The sequence below is a fragment of the Penicillium daleae genome, assembly GCF_028827525.1.
Source record: "Penicillium daleae strain IBT 16125 chromosome Unknown utg000004l_segment0_segment0, whole genome shotgun sequence".
In the NCBI taxonomy this organism is placed as follows: Eukaryota; Fungi; Ascomycota; class Eurotiomycetes; order Eurotiales; family Aspergillaceae; genus Penicillium; species Penicillium daleae.
The window spans coordinates 520,809-541,015 of NW_026623152.1; the positions used below are offsets into that span (position 1 = coordinate 520,809).

The 20,207-nt window shown below is 50.1% G+C and overlaps 4 protein-coding genes across 4 annotated transcripts; 1 reads left to right on the forward strand and 3 right to left on the reverse strand.

Moving 5' to 3' along the window:
- Positions 1-939: 939 nt before the first annotated feature.
- Positions 940-1,234, forward strand: N7458_003907 (GTP-binding protein SAS1; the record flags this gene model as incomplete). The annotated part of the gene is made up of 2 exons (XM_056907289.1): positions 940-969; positions 1,025-1,234. 2 exons carry the CDS (start codon positions 940-942, stop codon positions 1,232-1,234), a joined length of 240 nt encoding a protein of 79 aa, XP_056768016.1.
- Positions 1,235-1,949: 715 nt separating this feature from the next.
- N7458_003908 (uncharacterized protein) lies at positions 1,950-5,897 on the reverse strand (the record flags this gene model as incomplete). Its single annotated transcript, XM_056907290.1, has 1 exon — positions 1,950-5,897. The coding sequence occupies one exon, from the start codon at positions 5,895-5,897 to the stop codon at positions 1,950-1,952; it is 3,948 nt and encodes a 1,315-aa protein (XP_056768017.1).
- A 1,844-nt stretch (positions 5,898-7,741) lies between these two features.
- Positions 7,742-9,350, reverse strand: N7458_003909 (uncharacterized protein; the record flags this gene model as incomplete). Its single annotated transcript, XM_056907291.1, has 3 exons — positions 7,742-8,298; positions 8,364-9,095; positions 9,143-9,350. 3 exons carry the CDS (start codon positions 9,348-9,350, stop codon positions 7,742-7,744), a joined length of 1,497 nt encoding a protein of 498 aa, XP_056768018.1.
- An 8,606-nt stretch (positions 9,351-17,956) lies between these two features.
- N7458_003910 (uncharacterized protein) lies at positions 17,957-19,541 on the reverse strand (the record flags this gene model as incomplete). Its single annotated transcript, XM_056907292.1, has 6 exons — positions 17,957-18,053; positions 18,114-18,445; positions 18,495-18,535; positions 18,590-18,955; positions 19,005-19,423; positions 19,474-19,541. 6 exons carry the CDS (start codon positions 19,539-19,541, stop codon positions 17,957-17,959), a joined length of 1,323 nt encoding a protein of 440 aa, XP_056768019.1.
- Between the last annotated feature and the right edge of the window lie 666 nt (positions 19,542-20,207).

The following is a 20,207-nucleotide window of genomic DNA, read 5'->3' on the forward strand; positions in this document are numbered from 1 at the left end:
CGTGGTAGGCTGTATATCGCTTAGCGAGTTGAGACCCTGGATTGAGGTAAAGTGTGATGATGATCATTCTAAGTATACTAGAATACGCAGCTATTTCTAGTTACAGTAGCTGCGTTCTGCCTAGAGTTGGGGGTGGCAGCCTAGTAGGCTGCCACTCCAATATCATAATATCTGTGCACCACGTGACCTGACCGGAGATCCAACGTATCGAGTTGGTTTACCGAACTGGTGACGCATGCTTCGCCCGCTGCGGCCCTGAAATGATGAAAATCAAGAACAGGGACGAGAAAGTCAGGAAAAGGGACGTCGTTTTGCTTCGCTGACACTTCATAATGCAAATTAACGTTGACCAACGAGAGGGCATATCATATGACTAAGAGCTGAAACACCTTAGAAAACAGAAAAACCAGGAGTTACAGGAGGTGTATGTGTGAAATAATTTACCCTGACCTCTCGCGAGTTGGATAATTAACCACAACTCACTAGGCTGGGTACGGATTCGTATTTTGATCTAGCAGATGATACTCGCCGTCTAAGCCATATCTAGCTATTTTGAGCATGAAAGTTAACCCTGATTATTTCACGGAGATATCCCTCTTCTTTCTTATCTTGTCTGTATTGTGTTGGCTATCTACTGCCAACTTGAGGACGGTTCACTTCATCTTATTAGGGAATCAGGTGCTTTTGCGCTATGGGAAGTTCATACATCGAGTCCAACGATTCTGATACATTTCTGGAAGTAGAATCATCCAACCTGTTTGGGCAGGCTGAATAAGTCATGGTTTTAACTGCAGGCTGCAACGATAATCCAGGAAAGAAAATTGTTAAAACTTCTTAACCTTGCACATTTTACCAACCCGTTCGTTTAAGTTCGGACCGGAATCCTCACCTCAGTCCTAGTCGCAACATCGACCTCCAAATCGACCCTCTAAATTCACTATGATGGGCACAAGGAATGATGTTTTTCTGGTGAGTTTCCTGATTCGTATATACGTATATTGGTTCATTGAAATAAGCGTCACAGTTTAAATTGCTGTTGAGAGGTGACTCTAGCGTCGGCAAGTCGTGCTGTCTGTTGCGCTTTATTGAAGATTCCTTCACTCCATGCTTCATCACTACCATTGGAATCGACTTCAAGGTGCGCAATATTGAACTAGACGGGAAAATTGAGGGGTTACAGATCTGGGATACGGCATACTATCGTGGCGCTATGGGAATCCTGCTAGTTAAATAGTTAGTTAGTCTACGATATGACTAATGAGCACTCATTCCAGAGTAAATAAGACTGCCTTCCATTTTGCCTGTGCGAACCTCCACACGATATAACTAATATTTCCTGCCAGATATTCGACCTTGGTTTTCCAAGGTCGAACAGCATACAAACAAGGATGTACACAAAATCCTGATCGGAAACAAGTGTGATTGGGAAGAGAAGCGGGCTGTCTCGTCTGACCAGGGTCAGAAGCTTGCAGATGAGCTTAGTATACCTTTCTTGGAAGTTTCCGCGAAGAGAATGCTGTTAAAGCATGAACTGTATATATATCACTATTTGCCGCCCTTGATACTTTCCTAGACAGGGTATTTCCTTTTCGCCCGCGATTTTATCTGCTAAGATTTTAATTTTCCAATTTCTATAGAGGCCTAGTATTCGTTTCCTCCGTTGTCATACATATTTGCCTATAATTCCACAACGCGGGGGACATAAAATGTTGCTGTTGTAATAACTCGTACATATGCTATTGAAATCTTTTTTTCAAACCAAACAATGGAAATTCATTACCCACGAGCCCCAACTACAGCCTTCTATGCAAAAAACACAAATAACACCTAGAGATGAGAAGGAAAAGGAGAAAAGCAAAAGCACAGAATCCAGTAGCCCATGACCATCCCAATGATAGTCTAAGGTCTGATCAGTCAACCACCAACCACCCACCACCCACCACCCACCCTCAAGACCTCGTAATCCAATTCGCCCACCGACAAGAACACCCCCCAGTCCCACCATCAACACCCCCATACACGGCACTCGAATTTGAACTCGAATCCCCACCCAAATCATCAAAAATCCCCGACGCAGGATTCACCAAAGAACCCCCAAATCCCCTATCCTCAAGCTGCAACTTCCGATCCGTAATATTATAATGCTGATCACTCTCCACGCCATAGCAGTACAGCAGCTTTTTCTTCTCCGCACCGCCATGGCGGTCAACCGTGATGGAAATCGGGTACGGGAATGAGCCCGGACGAGTGAAATCCGTCGCGGAGGAAGATGATGTTGGCTCGGACGTTGAAGTAGGCGTTGCCGCGGACGTAGACGTAGTGCTGGTTGAGTTATTTGAGCCCGATTTGAGGAGCGTGTAGCCTAGTTTCGACGGCTGTGTCCAGATTTGTACCAGGAACCGGGTTTGAGACCAGGTGCAGCGGACGACGGCGTCGGATTCGGTGGAGCCCCCGTTTGTGTCTAGGGGGGAATAATCGGTTGCGCTGCCGTTGAGAGGGGCGCGGGACGCGAGGAAGATTGATTTGTCGAAGTATGTGTAGAAACCGTAGTGCTCGTTGTCCTTGCCGCGGTTATACAGGCGGATAGGCTGGGATTTGGGGAGGGGGTAGAGCGTTGCGGCTGCGGCGGTGCCGTCTGAGTTTTCGGATGGAGCTGGGATGACGGCTGTTAGATTGGGGAAGGTTGTTGTGTCGTTGGTTGAGGAGCGGCGGTATAGTGAGCTGGATGTGATTTGTACAGGGGAGAGGATGGTTATGTAGAACGGTGTTTCTTCGCCGGCATAAGGTAGGGAGTTTCCGTCTGTCGTGTTGCCTATGAATGTTTGGTCTGCCGTGCTCGGCGGAGATGGTGATGGATCCCAGGAATTGGCATCTGCGCGACGGGTCTTGCTCGTTGTGCTCGCAACCGTGCTGTTATCGTATGTCCCGTTGCGGAAGCGAATTTCCAGTCTGAAGTTGGGCTCATCCGCGGCGTAGGGCTTGTTATCAGATTGTTGGCCATTGGGCAGAGCACAGCTCCATAACGAGGACGGTTTGATACAGCCTGACTGCTCCACTTGCGGCTCTGCACCAGCGACGGTGGAGATACCCGTAGGCATGGGTGGGTACCCTGTTAGATTGAGCCACTGCGACTGGACCGGGGTTGTATCGCCTTTTCTGGTCAATGTGATTGCTAGTACAATGGCCAAAATCACTATGACCAGGAAGAACAGGCAGATGCAAAAGTACCACCGGCGTTTCGTTCGGCCTTCACGCCCTGGACGTCCAAAGCATCCTTTCTTGCTGAAACAGCCTCTTCCGCGCCAGAATCCGCCAACCTTTCTGCCAATAGCATCTTCCCGTTCAAGTCTCTGCCGCCGGGCTTCTGCTGGTCCTCTTTCACGGGTGGGATTCATTATTGCTGCTCCGGGGGCTGGATGCAGTGCATATCGCGGGGGCAGAGGCGCTTCGTCTCGGGGGTATTGAGTGTATGCTGGAGCCGGAGCATGTACCTCATTCATCGAGTTCATCTGGATTGCACCCGGTCCTCCTGCTGCGCGCTGGAATGCAGGTGATATCGGCTCATTCTGGGCTGGGTTTGGCGGTAGTACATGATTATCCTGCTGTAGCTCAGGGTTTGATTGTCCTCTCATAGGTAGAGGGATCGGAGCAGCTCTGGTTGACCCCTCATGCGTTGGATTCTGCGCTGCGGGCGGAGGTACTATGGGCCATTCACTCATTCCTCGAGGTTGCTCTTGAGGCATTGGCGCTGCGGGTGTGGGCTCATTCACAGATGGGACAACAGGGCCGTACGAAGGAGCAACCCTATCCACCGGAGCAGGTTCCGGAGGCATCGCGACAGGTTGCTGCATATAATGGATATTGTTCGTCGGCGGTGAAATAGTATTGATAAACTGAGGAGGCGGCGCTTGTACCGGTGGTGGTGGCTCGGGCATGACCGCAGGGGCTATTGGAATCGGACCTGGTGGTGGTGGTTCAGGCATGAAAGCCGTTGGAGCTGGAGCAGGCTCATGAAACGGCGCTGCAGCAGGGGGAGGGTGAATGGGTTGCTCAGATGGAGCATCAGGAACGAGTCCTCTTGTCGCGGCCTGTGGAGGCCCAGTCAAGCCTTTCTCATGTTCAAATTCATTCTCGTCGGTGATACTAGAAGACCACGAATCCGAGGAAGTAGCTGATGCGGGCGAACCGATCTCCTTTGAATGCTCAATCTCCTTCATCCCCTGCGTCGGCGAGTCAACATCAATAAGAAGACCCCTATTCCCACCCGTTTGAGGCAAACTGCGATTCTTCTCTTGCGCCTGAGCCTCCGCAAAGATCAACCCCCGATCCCTAGTTTCCCCTTTATCAGACTCGAACTGTGCAGCATAGATAGCCGCCACGACAGCCGCCGGCGTAATAGAGCAGATATGATTGTGGCATTCGAAATATGATGTTTGGCTGAACATTTCATGCGCACAGGCTTGATAGTACTCCGCGGCTTCGCCTTGTATAGACCGTCCACCGAATATCATCGATGCAGCTGTCTGCCTCTTGGCTGAAGAGTCCGGCTCTTCGCTAACTCCCAAAGAACGAGACTGCTCTAGACCTTTCTTGCTTTCTTGCCATTGGCTCGGCACCGCGGACTCTGGCGTCTCGGGAGAAAAGCAGGAGACTTCTTTCTCCCACCATTCCTTGTTGGTGTCTTTCGTACTTGGCGCGCTGGCGGCGGCACTCCGAGGGAACGATGGACTAAGAGGGGACTTCTTCCCGAGGAGAGGCGAAAGCAAATATGTCCACCAACCCTGGGATTCGGGTCTCATCGCCTGAGTGTTAACACTGAGTCTTGTCAACGGAGCTCGGTCATTATCATCCTGAGTCTCCTGCACGAGTCCGCGGTCCGCAACGTCGTCCTCGATAATAGTCTCCACAGACATGGACCTGTGTTTCCGAGTCATAGCTGCGAAATGGGCACTCAGGAAATCTGAATCGGCGGCCGCCTTTTTGGTCGAGTGTTCGGCCGGTATAGCCGGTACCGGCGGGATATCCGGATCACTTTGCCAAAGGCGAGGCGTGGGTTGGGAGTAGATACTAGATGTTGCGCGGGGGCGGAGACCTTCCGGACTTGACGTCGACCAGGGAGCATCTTCGCGAGCCGGGGTGACTATGATAGAGGGTGTCAGAGGTGTGCCTGCACTATCGATTTCCCTCGTATGATACGAGGATTCGTTTCGAGGCACGGAAAGACCAATCATAACATGGCGATCAGAAGGAGAGAGGCCATGATCGAATCTATCGTTGAAGGGATTCTCGAGTTTCGGATCTAGGAAGGGGTTTCCCGTCTCGCTTTGTATTTGTATGCGGCTAGTTTCCTCGGGGAGCTGGTGAAATGATGCTCTTTTTCTGGAGGAATTCGAGGTATTCGATGGGTTCGTGATCTCCGAGAGGTCGCCATTGATACTAGTGGAGTCCTTCTTCTGCCCAGACCGTTCTTTCGCCCGGTCCTCAGAAAGCAGCTTGAGATCATTCAAGTCCACGAACGGTGCAGACCCATTATCGGGTTGTTTCTTGGGCGGTGCCGCGAGCGAAAAGTCCGTGACCAAATTCAGTCCTACGGGCTTTGCGACATTCTTCTTTTTCTTCGTGATACCCCGGATACTGTGTCGTTTGTGATGATCGTGTCGGTCTCGTTGGGACAATTTAGGCGAGCGATTTCCATCTTTCCCCGATTTCGTCTCGATCTTGTGCTTAGTCGCCTTGACCAGGAAGTCAAATGGCCGGGTACGCTCCAAATCTCTATCCTCTGCAGACGAACACGATGGACTCGAGATCTCCTCGCTGATGGGTGACGAGAGGGGGAAGGTTGGTTGAACTGGGACCTGCAGCTGGGGTTGAAGCTGTTGATGCCGCCAGGAGGGCATCTTGACGATGATGATGCTATGTCAGATCGAAGAACTGTATGCAGCGCAGAAAGACAATATGTCAGTCAGATCATGCACAGGTAGATGTCAGTTCAGACCTCGTCCACTATCTCGCACATACCATGTATCGGCGAAGCGATGCAATGCAGAACAAGAACCGAGAAGAAGAAAGACGTTTGCAAATGCACGATACCAACTCCTGCAGAAAAGCGCGCCCAGGGAAGAGTCAGAGGCAAACAAAGACCCAAGAACCAGCACCTTCTATTAATACCAAGGCAATACCCGAAACAATGCAATCATGAAACGACAAGACGACAAGTTCACACAAAGACCATACTCATCCAGTCTCAACAAAGGACCACACGCAAGGAAAAATCCGCAACAAGTCGTACGCGTACTCGAGCGATAGCAAGAAAGACAACCAGGAGAAAGAAAAACGAGTCAAAGTCAAGCTTCAAAAGTTGCCAACCAGACACATCAAAAGAGGAACCCAGAAACCCGCCAAAACAACAATAAAAATAAAACACTCAATCAGACCAACTCCCCAAGATCTAGCCCCCTCGTCAACAAAGACCTTGGAACAATCCCCTAGTCCTCCTCTTACTGTACTCAGTCGATCAAAGCCGTCAAACCTGCGCATCATCCCGTCAACTCAACCACACCATCCAAGCCCCCACCAATCATACCCCGGCAACGCTCCGTTTCTGCACAAATCCCAGACACCCTCCTGCAGTAGTCTGTCATGATTAGCGCCCATAATTGGCTCCGACTGAAGATCCGAGTGCGGCCAGTCTGGAACTGGGACTGGCGCCTGGCGGTACGCGCCGGGGGGACGTGGAGGGCGGGCGCTTAGAGGGGCCAATCACCCGCGCGCGCTGAAAATAGAATATCTCCGGGAGGTCTGGGCGCTTTTTTTTTTTAGGTTGAAGAGTCTGAAGAGGTTTTTACTGGTGGATTGTGCCTGATCTACAAGGAAATCGGAGATTAAAAGTGTTGTTGAACGTGGTTTAGGGGAAGGAATTGAGCAAAGGCGGATTATTCATTGCACGGGCATACGAGGATGAGAAAACAAACGGATCTGGATATAGGGATATAAGGATATCAATTGGCGTGCCGGGCACGGTTTTGGATATTTGGTACACACTCGCAATCGAGCTGGACAGTGACAAGAGGGAGAGAGAGAACAACAAGAAAGGAAAAAAAAAAAAAACTAACACAAAACACACGTCGATCCCAAATGCCTATAACCCGATTCCAAATTGACCCAACCACTCCTCCCTTCCCTGATCATTGTCCAACACATGCAGTATAACGATGATGCTAGAGCGATACGTCAGACTACCCAACAGAGCAGGACAGTCGAAAATAAAACGACAACAAGAAGAAAAAAAAGAAAACATCCAAGAAAAGAAAATGGGTTCGAGTGTGGAGATAGGAAAAGCAATGGAGCGATTGCGGGTATGATCGATGGCACACAAGGAAAACCAAAAGCAGAGCGCAAGTCGAAGTGCAAAGCCCGAGTTAAAAACTCGGATGGGAAAGGAAACAGCCACACCTAGAGAAACAAGGTATAACAGATGAGAAAAAAGGAGAAGAGACAGAAAGGGAGAAAGGGAAACCTGGTACCCTCGAGTCCCCCGAATCCAACACTCGAGGTGACCCTGCCCAGGTTCCATGTCTAAAAACGAGGATATCTTGAATGGTAATATGATAAAACGGAGTCGTGGTTGAGGCGCATCTCGCAGCATGACTAGTCATTTCTCATCCATGGAGTCCCATGGCAATCGGTAGGTTCAGAAGGAGGGGGTAACGCGAAATCCGCAGGCTGCTAAGTCCCTCCCACTCTACCGCCGCTCATCAGTATACTGAATGCCCTGCATTGCAGCCGACGAGCCATTCATGAGCGGCGGTAGTGTCCGCGGTTGCTCCTGAGCCATAACAGACCCATTCCCGAATCCTCCAAAGGCCGGACCCGGCGGCTGTCCGTTCGTCGGGGTCGTCGCCATCGCGTGATGTTCGAATATAGAGCCCGGTCGCGATGGGCCGTGACCCTGTTGTTGAGAGAACTGAGCTCGCATTTCCTCCATCTCGGTGCGCATCACGGAGTTCTCGCGGCGCGCCGTGGCAAGGTTCTTCTCGAGCGAGTTGATATACTCGATGGCCCGGCTAAGCGTTTCCCACTTGCTGGACTTGTTGTTCTGGGTTTGCGGGAGGCGCATGCGGAGAGCCTCGAAGCAGTCTTTCATTTCACTGCGGCGCTTGCGCTCTGCGAGTTTGTGCGTGACGCGCAGTTCGGGCGTTCGACTGTATGGTGTGTTGCCCGCACCCGATTCAGATTCTCCGATTAGATCGCGGACCTGTTTATGTTGCAGGGAGTGGTGATGTACATTGGGTGGTAGTTCTGGATATGGTCAGAATATGTGCTTTGCTGGATTAAAAGGATTTTTTTTCGTCGCGCAGACTTACCATGCTGTCCTCGTGGCATGCGCTCGGAGTACATGCTGCTGAGAGACTCTGCCGTGCTGCCTTTCCGAGAGAAAGGCGGATTGGACTTCTCCGTCGACGAGATCGAGCTCGATCGAGCCACGTCAGGATCTGGGAAAGCGTACGCCATACCCGCCGTGGGTGCCTCGGCGTTGTAAATCTCCGAGCGAGGGTTGGACGAAATCGCAGGTGCCGTACGCCCAGCGGCGAACGATCGGTGCTCGCCTGGTCGGGGCCCCAAGGGAGACAAAGGCTGGCTACCACCCGAGTACCGCGGCCCCCGGTATGAGTTCATATCGGTTGAGATCCCTCTTTCCCGCTGTAGACTTGAGACGATCGAGGACTGCGACGCATTTGTGCTGTGGTAGGGTGAGGCAGGGTTGATTGCCAACGAGCTGATGCCTTGGTTCACACGGCTATCCACACTACTCCGCCGCGATTCCGGCACCTCGGCGACACTGCCCCGTTGCGATGCGGCATCATAGTTCTGGTTGATTGATGGGAGCGCCGAGTTCGGCTGGGAGGTGTTGAAGCTGGGCGAGGGTTGTTGCGTGCCAGCTGAGGAAGGGGTCGTGGACTGATCGTGCGGGTACGGCGACCGGTCTGGCGCGATGTGGCCGCGATTCGGCGAGGGTTGGGAGGTCGAGGTCAGGAAGGTGAGGGAGGGATAGTTGTTGCCGGTCCCATTGGTCGCGGTCGAGTAGGTTGAGGATCCTGAAGGGTCAGCATGCCGCGCCCAATCTGCCCCGGGGGAGTCCTACTTGTGCTTTGCGGCATTGACCAATTCCCCGAGTCCCGTTCAATGGTGTTCAAGGAGGAGTTGCCGGGGGATTTCTCGGATGGGTTGACGCCGGCAGGGCCCATGTTCGCGGTTAATGTTGAGATCGAGGGTAACGTCTGGTTTAAGGCGGCAGGTGTTTGAGGGCCCGAGGAGACAGGCTCCCATGGACGATGGGCGACGGGGTCCATGGCGGCGAGGATAGGAGCTCCGACGGGTTTCAACGGAGTCGGGATGGTAACGAAGGTATATCGAGGACCAGATGCGTCGGGGGGAGAGTTTGGTGTCCAAAATTGTTGAATCGATGAGCATAGGTCCACGCTATCGCATCTTCTCCAATCGACGTGCGAGCGGGTCCAATTGGGTACGCGATGGAGGGCGTAGTCAATGCGAGTTGGTAACGACCGTGCAGAGAGTAGTAATGAGGATTGCTCAACCGCTGCCAGAGACCCAGTAGAGCGGGTGCCAATTCCTTCTGCAGTCTGCAGAGTCCGAGGAAGCGCAGCAGGGTCGTAGGGAATGGGGGCGAAAGCAAAGTGGAGAGGAGGAGGGGGGGGGGTTGGAGGGATGTAAGAAAGGGATTCTGCAAGACGAGGTTTGGAGGGGCCGGAAGCTCAAGAAGGGCCGATCGAAAGGTGGAGAGGAAGTTTTGGAGTGGATGGCGGTGGTAGTGGTAGTTAGTCGTAGTAATGGTCGTTGTGGTCGTCGGGGGCCGGAGATCGGGGGGTAGGACAAGAACAGACTTCTTTTTTTCTTTTGGGTCTTTGGGTCTGTCTCGAGAGGGGGAAATGGGACAGGCCGAGAAACAGAGGAAGAAGACGATCTCACGCTAAAATGTATTGCACCGATCAGAGTCCGAGATTTTGGCAGGGTCGAGTCCCAGCTTCTTTTTCCCTTTTTTCTACTATTTTCTTTTTCTTTTTTGTTGGTGAATTTTTTTTATTTTATATTTTTTTTTCCTACGTACTTTTCGAATTATTGCCTTTTGAGCCCGGGGGAAGAAGAAAGTCAAGTATCAAATTTGGGGGCAGGATGATACGGTAATGGTAATACCTGCCCAAGATACAGTACAAACTGAAACGAGTCTAAGCCCGCAAGGGAGCGTCAAGCTGACCCAGTGGGTGGTGCGTGAGGAACGTGGCACAAGGATGGTTTGGTCAAACACTCTTTAGGGCAACACGTCCCGGGGAGAATGACCAGGTGGAGACTGTAACGGTTGGAGAAGGATGGACGAGGGGGTCTCGTAGATGTATGTACAAGTGAGCAATAGACAGAGCAGAAGCTGGGACTGTGAGAATGGATCTGGGGAATGGTTGTGAACTGGCTGGTTGATGTGTATGATGATAGTTCTAAGGATCTAATATCCAAAGCTTCAATCAAGCGTCTTTTGGTCGTCATTATCAGAATACGGTACAAGTGGATTAACCAAGAATTAGTAGCTACCCAAATATAATTGATGTACCAAGATAGCCAGCTAAGCTCTAGCTGCCTAGCTACTTGAAATATGTGACGATTACTACTCTAGCTTGATGGTCACCTCGTTCTTGTCATGGCCATGCTCCCCTCGTCCAATTTTCTTTTGTTATTTGCTTCTTCGTCCGCTGCCTACTGGACAGATCCCATCCTAGCCTCGCTGCCGAGTCTGCGGATCGGATGGATCACCCGTCGCAACCTCACTCAGTCCCGCGTCCGCGTCAGCCGAAATTAGTCCGACAAACAATCGACTTCCCGTGGCCGGTATATGATAGAATCTATCTGGGAAGAGCCTGATCATGCTGTGAATGATCCTTCTGGTAAATCTCACTCCCGACCCTCTCGTGTATTCACAGAATAAAGCTCAGGTAATGTACGATACCTGATCGTTCCCTGACCATACCAAACCCCACGATACGCCCGTGCAGATGCCAAGCCCTTGGATGTGCGCTACTGCGCGCAACGCCCTCTCTCCACTGGAGTGCCACGAGGCTGACCCTTTCTGGGGGACGCAAGGGAGATGAATTCCCTCAGAGTTACATCTCTTAAAATCTTAAAAAATGCAATTTCTCTTCATATTGAAAGCTTATTATTATTTTATTCGATTTTATCTTATTTTCCTACTGTCCTCACTATACATCCAGAGTACACGGCCTTACTCCTCGTCAACTTATGATTCCAATAATTATGCTAATATTTTATCCAGATTGGAATTAATTATGGATCGTGATCGTGATGGGACATGGATGATCGCCCCGATCATCCCAAATCGCCAGATTTTGCCCGATATTTCTACCATTGCATTCTAACGTATAATAATCAGCGTTGAAACCACCACTCCCTAGTCTATCCTCTATCCAACTACCTATCCCTTCCTTCTTTCTTTCTACACCTCCAAATTCACAAACAAACCACGATTCCCGCACGCGTCGAGCGTGGTCACCCGAAGAACGGGTGCCCGGTGGAGATCAAACTATAATTACAACACCCTCGCCATCCTGTCCTCCGTACTGTCCGATCCCGCAGGTCTGCAGAAGCCAGAAACAAATGCCAAACATTTCGATCCTCAATCCCATTCTCTCAATTCTGACCGTTTGTAGTAACTCCGGCTAAGCGTATCCTGAAGTACAGGAATAATAAGTACTATTGGAAACCCCCCCCCCCCCCCCCCCCCCGAAGGCCAACTTTCGCATTGCTACCAGACGACGGGAACAGGATGGATCAGAACTTTCGGCGGGAAGTGGATCCGCGGTCTTCAATCCTCGCATGGCAGCGAAACTGTAAAACCATAAAAATCCACAGAGCGGAAAAAGCCAAAAAGAAAAATACGGTTTCAAGGGGTTTGTGAACCGTGCTGAGTGGTTCCAAAAGAAGCCCATTTCAGTTGGATAATCATCATACTGTATCATAGTGTATACTGCCACTACTGTACAGACTGCCAAAACTACAGTAACTACAGTATATATTCTACATGAATCATTCCTCTTCCCCACCGCGAGTCCTGGTACGGCTGCATTCTCCGATCCCCGTGGCGCCCGAACCACCTCACGAATGCCGGCATTTTGGGGGGTCCTTCCGGATCCCTGGGCGATGTAAGGAGGGAGGCGCACGTTGTTTTCTAGCAGCCACTACCATACAAACTGTCTCGCCCTCTCCCTCGCACTACCACTACTATGTACTACTATGATCCGCGAATTAATATTATTTTGCATATTTGCATTATGATATCTAAAACAATAGTGCGGGCTCGTCTCCTTATTACATCATGACCAAAAGTCTTCACGTCATGTTACTACGACGTGGGTGACCTTGGTGCAACCCGCGAGCCATGGTCTGCCCTCTATCACAAATAGACGCACTATAACACTCGATAGGTATACTATTGATGGTGGAGAGGACAGTCCGACTGCCCAGTTATACTTCTGGCTGCCTAAGTTTGAGTCGTAATTAAGCTTAGGGTCGGGTAGACGTTCCGGTATACGGAATACATACAGTAGTTTGTCCCTCCTATCGCCTCAAAAACGAGGGCGTGTGTGTGGCTCCTTCTTCCTGTTCCCTCGCCCCCTTCACGTGGCGAAATGATCGACCTCAGGGGGAGGTGGGCTCCTTGCAGCCTTTCCTTCAAGCACACCTGTCCTGCGAATGATGGGTTGTAATGTTGTGTATGACCAAAACGAGGTGGGGGGGGGGGGGGAACCAACCCATTTCCTACAAAATACAGTATTCAAGAAAGGCTCTTCTGCTCCACTTGACCCATCACGGGCGTGGGTTACCCAGAGTCCCAGACTCCAGTCGAGGGAGATGGGGGGCGCTGTCAAACTCCATTTTGCATTTGCGACCGGGGAGGAGAAAGGAAGAATGAAAGAAGGATAGCGCCTGCAGGCAACACGCTAATCCCCATCGACGTTGGACACATGGCAGGCCGAGCGGTCGACCGGGATTGGTGCATGACTGGCTGCATTAGTGATTTACGAAGGAGGAGAGGAGAGAAGGCAGCAGTAGTACTGTAGTCAGACTGCTCTACTCTGTATAGAGTACAAAACAGATACTCCATCACATATTCCTGTATTCACGAGTAGGAACCCTTTCCTGTGTGTACGTCGGCAGGGATGGTTCCTAGTACCTCGAATGCACGGCTGCATGTCTGGCCAGGTCGAGTATCGAGTACATGCATCTACATCCAAGCCCTGGCTGGACAAGGTCAACCACCTCTAGGAGTTGCGGAGGACTGTGCACTCCTCTCTCCACCTTCTCTTCTACCCCCTGTACGACCTGTCCAACCCATCCAATCCACAGCCACGCTTCTTCACAGCAGATGCACTCTCCGTCCCACACATGGCAAATGATCGCCTTCCCACTAAAAACAAGCTGCAATGGTGGTGCCTAGTTTGACCCGCTAGCTCTCCTCTTTATTTTGGACCATTCGCTAACTATACAAAGCATAACAGTTAACTTATGAGCGCCAGTCTATAGGTTTGTAGTGAATTTCCATCTTCATAAAAGTACCTAGCCAGTACCCAAAACAACCAGTTTCAAATAGCCTCCCTGCAGGTTTCTGACATGTATACTCAACCCCTTCATCTACAGTACCATCTTCCTCCCCGATCAAGCCCGTCCAAACAACGATTCTCCCACGATTGACCTCCTAGCCGTCAGTCATAAACCCAGTAACGCCCCCCTCTTTTACCCGGACTGCCACTCATTTAGCCCACTCCTACCCTCCGTCTTCCAATCCGTTTGTGCAACCCGGAACAAGGACACTCGCAGCGACACCCCTTCGCAACTAAATCGCCGGTCGCCAAGGGTGACACCACCGCCGGCCCGCGTGGAGGGTAGAGATGAGAGTACAGAAAGTACTGTACTGTATTGTGAAACTTATACTCTGTAGATAGTCAGCTACAATAGTTAGTTTGTCAAATGTCCTACAGCCAACTATTCTAGAGCCAATCAAGCTCTAGTGCTCGAGCTTCTTTTGCCCCCAACCCAATCGAGCTTGAAGCTTGAACTGTCTTCGATCACGACTCGGACTGGGCCGGAAGATTCCCCCACCCGCGCTGCCGCCCGATTATCACTGGCCCGTTCCTCGATTCCATGCGTTTGCCAATCGTCCAAGGCTACGCGCAATATGGCGGTTTCTGTGCGCTTGGTCCGCGCGCGGCTATCATGTTACTGGCTCGATGTAGTTTAGGGAATTGATACTGTTCTTGGAGGGCACTCTGTACGGACTTAGGAGGAGAGGTAGAGGTAGTAGTTATCATTTGTATCGATAACTGATACACAAATTGCAAAGCAAGAAGTCTAGTCATGATTTGATTATATTTCGGCGGAGGTACAGTGGTGTTCCATAAGTTTACGACACCCGAAAAAGTTGAAACCATTTCATCAGCTATACTTTAAAAGGCAAGTTGAACAAAAACGCCAGGAATATCTAGAAAGAGGGTTCAAAAGACATTCAGAAAGATCTGTTAAAAACATAAAATGGAGGCATATTTAGATGGCCCTTTTTCTTGGTTTCTGGTTTCAGACTTTTGAACTACCACTGTATATTATTAGAGTATTTTCATTCCCTCCGCAGTCTACGCATTAGCTTCTCGTCCGCGCTCGTGCCTAATCTCGGAGTCTTTCCAGTCGTTTGTACAACTCGACAGTCTCTTGGCGGGGCGGTAAAAGTTTATTCTCGTAGTTTTCTAAAGCCCCGAAGTTGACCTCCCTGGTCATCCCTCGGGGGGTCTGACTGTAGGCGTTTGCTGCCCGAGCGACCGAAGCGCCTCAGCGCCTGAACTCGGAAAGAAAAAGCGATAGCCCTAGTTAGAGTCGTAGACCTGTCAAAAGCTAGCTGCATAGTATCGCTGCAATGGCTGGCTCAACTAGCCCAAATATGTACAAGAATACGATAATACAGTACATACTTCCGTACTGCAGGCCGCATCGCATTAACTGACTTGGTTCGGCGGGGCCCCGGGCGGCAGCCACCCACGCCCAAGCCAAGGGTCAACGAACTCCTCTGAGCCAGAGCGCTCGATGCTCGCTAGACTCGACCTGATTTCGTCCAACGGAAAGTTTGCTCCATGCCCTAACCAGAGTAACACCCAGTGATATTCAAGTTGGATGGTGGTGGCTGGCTGCTAAAGTGGATGTATCAATTTTGATCTCGGCTCTTGTCACCTCGTTGCCCAGGGTCTGGTCTGGTTTGCCCCTAAGAAGTCGATCCATCCCCGTCAAAAACACACTCCACTGGTAACAAGGGGGAGCCGATAGACCCTAAAAACAGTCCAGCTAGGAACAGCCCTGCCGTTAGATAGTTGCGTTGCGCTGTAAGTTGGTAGGCAGCAAGAATACGGATGTACAGTACGAGATCTCCTACAGTACTACTATCATACAGATCAAATTACGAAAGTATATAGTCGACGTGGTCGCGGGGCACCGCCACATCGCGTTTCAGCTTCGGCTGAGCTTCCAACGACAGCACCAACTCCCTCCTTCTCCGCTCCACCACTATACCGATCGCTCCTACTAGCGTCCACAAGCCGCTATCGCAACGCCTATCATATCCCAGCTCGGCATTGCCACATGGCGCTGTAGCCTTGCAGAATGTCTCTGGCTTGATAGTCGTCACTCAACCCACACGCGTACATACTTGGCTGTTCTCGCACAGAGACGGTAGCAGTCTTCCATTCCTGGGGACGCAGAGAGGATCCACCGCGTTGCCACCTGGCGGATCACAACAGTGTGGTTTTTTTGAGCTTAATGCTGGCCATGGTGGTCGGTGATTCGACAGGAATTCCCGTTGCGACTCTGTGTCGCTTATGGTGCGCTACGAAGGTACCATGTTTCCTGGAAGGGATGGCTGGTATCTCACGATCCACTTTTTTAGTTGCTGTCCATGCTCGCGGTCCACATGTTCAATTCCTTGATAACTTGTTTGATTCACAGCAATTTATGTCTATTTTTCCTGTGTCTGTAAATGGTATCGAGATAGAGTTAGCTATGCAAATAGCGCTAAAGATCCACAGGACCATAGTCACTCCTGTCTCACTCCCATGGCCATCCCCATGAACATGACGTACAGAAGTACTTTATTTCATAGCGCACCACGCTTGTATCATGGCTCATCCCATCAACATGCTCCTTGCTGGCCCACTCAATAGTCTCAACACGCGAGCTAGCCACGACCCAATCTTCAGCACTAATACCGCCCCAACACCCTGGATACGCCCCCGTTCCCGCGTGAAGCACACCATGACTGCCGACAGTAAAAACAAAGGAAAAAAAATTCATAAATTAAAGCACAATGACAAAAACAAATACAGATACACTATGACCACAGTACATACATACAGTAGTTACTTACACTTTCATTCTCCCCACACCCAGAACCCCCTTTCAGGCTTCCACGCCATACCAAAGCCATGATTTGGCCATGAGGGCTCCCGGAAAAAGCAACCCCCATTCCTTCCGTGGCCTCCACCCAACCCGTCGATCACCCGGGCTCCCCTCCCCAAAAGCTGGGGCCTTTGCATCGCGCTCGTGGATAGGATTGGCTGATCATTCCATGCGGTATCGCCCTTCCTTCGATTCCTTTCTTTTGCTTTTCTTTCTTCATCACTGGGGGTGCTATGGTTGCATCGGCGTATGCCGCTGAGCTCCACCCGATCTGCCTCGCTGGGTGAGAAGCGTGACGCGTGCAGTTGATCACTGGCCCCCTTCGCCCCCCTGGCTTCTTCGCGTGCAAAGGTCCCTGCAGGGGCGGTGGATGGAGTAAGTAGTACCAAGTACAGTACATACGGAGTGAGCGATGCGGACTCAGCCGGTGGAGTCCAGAGACATTGTTTGGGTGGGGAAGGATTGTCTGAGTGAGAGCCCGGTCTTGGTTGCTCGTGGACTTCGTCTTGATTTGGTCTTGGCTGTCTCCATTTTAGTCTGATGTTCGAGGCGAGAATATGTCCTAGGTAGAGGCTATGTTTATGCGCAGGTATGAAGGTATGTAGTGCACATCATACGGTGCGAATTACGTACTAGACCCAAGGCTACTATGTACTCATAAGACAAACCATCGTCAGTACTTCAGCCTATTGTCTGATAGGCCTGATTACATTCGTCTTACACCTGGGGCCATGTGGAGCAGGTTAGTGCGTCTGGCTATCGCCCACGCCGTAACCCTAGTTTCACTGGTTTCAATTGCCGCCCGTGGCCCTTGTATATAAGTGCTGACTGCAGTAAATGACGTAGAGTGCCGAGGCGAAGGGATCACGGCCGTCAGTTAAGCGCTGTAGTGGAGCGGGGCGAATTGGGGGTGGTTTCATGTCAGGGGGCTGCGACATTGGGCGATAGATTGTTTGGATAATTAGACGATGACGATGTCAATTATTTAGGTGCAGTAGTTAATTGTGCATAATTATTAGTGCTAATTTGGGTAGTTTGGACTAGAATTGAGTCTTGACCCAAGTTATCATTTTTGTTAAGGTTGATTGAGTGTTTAGGCACTTTTTGCACAGGCTATATCGTGAGAATTGTTGTCGAAGCCAGCGCATTAAGATTGCCACTTTGGGAGAACTGCCACGGCTGTTGCTTGTGGCCTCAGAGACTACATCCCTCATGAGATATAAGTAGGAAAGATAATGAACACGGAGTCGGGTAAGACATAGACCGTTTTAAGTGTACGGTATAGGCTCTAGATTGACAACACCTCTTCTAATGGAAAGGATGGAAATTCAACCTTCGGGCCTTCAGCACGATTGAGCCTATACAAATAGCTCCATGGCACGACTCATTCTCATTGCTGATTGTACATTTCGAAAGATCGATATATGTGGTTCGTAATCAACTATATCTTTGCTTTCTCAAACTCTCCCAACACCGCAACTTTTCCGGGTAATTTCACCAGCGTCTTATTTGCTGCTTCACTCAAACCAATAATATACCTGCGAGACCCGTTAGTGATGATAGATTGTTGAGACACCAAGTTCAAAGCAACAACTCACCGGCTCTCAAACATCACTCCCAAGTTTCCCGGAGGAATCTTCTGCGGCTGCAGGACCTTCTCAGTCGCTTGTTTCCAGCTCTCCGGGTCTGCTCCATGGGCAACCATCGTGTTATTCAACGAGAACAACCCAGCCAACTGCGGAGGTAACGGGGTAACATCAAACCCGCCTTGAATGAGAAATGCAAACTCAGACATGGTGTTTCGATGGAAGTATGGTGGACGATAGCTTTTCTCCATGACGAGCCAGCGAGGACCGAAGACTGCAACGTCAACGACGGCTTCGCCTGGGACGGATGATGCGCATGTGAGAACTGTAAAGATTGATGGGTCCTATTAGAGTTAGCATGATTAATCGAATTGCTGGCTCAGGGGAACTCACTGGGTGATCGTATGAGACTGAGCCGATAGTGTTGAATTTGCCTAGTTTCTCATATTTAGCACCTACAATATAACGTCAAGAGTATATCAACATACCCAGATCATACTTAAAGGGGTAATATGTGCCCTGCCATCCGGCAACATTGAAAATACTTCCCCGATGGATAGTTCGGTGCAATTGTCCGGCAAATTTAGCAATTATCTCTGTATCAAGGTCCGAGTTGTCGTAACTAGCAGTGGGAATTTCGAAATCACGAATATTAGCCAGTCCAGTAGAACCGATCGATCCAAGCTCGGGTAACTCGAAATGGCCCTCAAACAGTTCGAGTGCAAAACCTCGAACTGGTCCTGTTGGAAGTGAAACGTGGAAACGAATGCCTCTCGGAATGACACAGATCTCATTTGTCCGAACTCGTAGATAGCCCATTTCCGTGCGTACGTCTAGAGAGCCCTTTTGAGGAGCTATGAGGCTTGTGAGAGGCGGTTACGGATGAGAGGGACGGGGGCATACCAAGAAGAAAGTCCCCATCTGCGCTGTAGAATGCCTGGTTGGGTGGCATTGACTTCCCAGCAGTGAAAAAATAGTATGTCAGTCCTTCTTTGAGGGTTGGATTACCAGCGCCTCCTATCATTTGAAGACCAGTGAGGAAGTCTGCCTCTTTGGCGATTCGAACAGGGGCCCAAGTAGATGGACTCGGTGAGTACTGAAATTTGGAGTCATGGGCATGGTTGAGATTGAACGGATGACTCTCTATGAGGCTGAATTCTTCGTGATTTGTTGACGGAAGAAGCCTGTACAGCCATGTTTGTTTTGAGTCCTTCCTCGGCACAGTGAAAGAGCTCCCTGATATACGTTCAGTGTAGAGTCCGTATTTGGATTTTTGAGGAATATTGATAACCGATGGGATGGCGCCTTCGGCAGCTTCGGACCTGTTGCTGATTAGTAGCCTTATTGTGGGTTTGTCATATGATAAGCATACTGATGAAAGCCGTTGAAGCCATGGAAGTATTTGAACTTGTCCTCGATCTCGAATGTAGAAGCCGTCATGACTGTTTGATGGGTTAGAAATTGTTGTCTACTTCTAGCACCGAAAGCTTAGGCTTTTCAAGCTTTATTCTGAAGTTGGAACTTCTGAATAAATAGCCTACAGCTCTATTCTTATCGTGGGAAGCACATTATTTCTTCTTCCCGCGATCCGAGGTTAGATCCTCTAGATTGCCACATCAGCCGCATCACTCCACATTCAGTCTTCACCCCGCTTTTCTAAGCGACGATGATGTAGTTTCTGAAGCACAAGGCACTTTCAAAGCACAATGACCACATTGGCTCAAAGACTTAGCGCCTCGTTAACAAATTTGCCCTTCGGCTAAGAAGCTCACACCTCTGATATCCATGTGGGCATATGGAGCCGAACCTATTATCACAACATGAGTCCGAGATGGTCTGTGACGTAGTACGAATAAGTCTAGGTAATTCTGGATATGCTTAAAGCGCTTGAGTCGTCTTCATTCTTAGAGCTTCATTCTTGTATTACCCTCACTATTTCAGAAATAGCGGAAGTAGAGCGTGCTCTAAGACAGATGAGCCTGGCATAGCGTCAGCACGAGACAATAAGCAGATGTACATCCAGCTCTATTTCGTATACACAGCGGAGAAGAAAAATAAGCATACGCAATCTGCAGAGAAGTAAACTTATCTAATATCTGTGAGAGG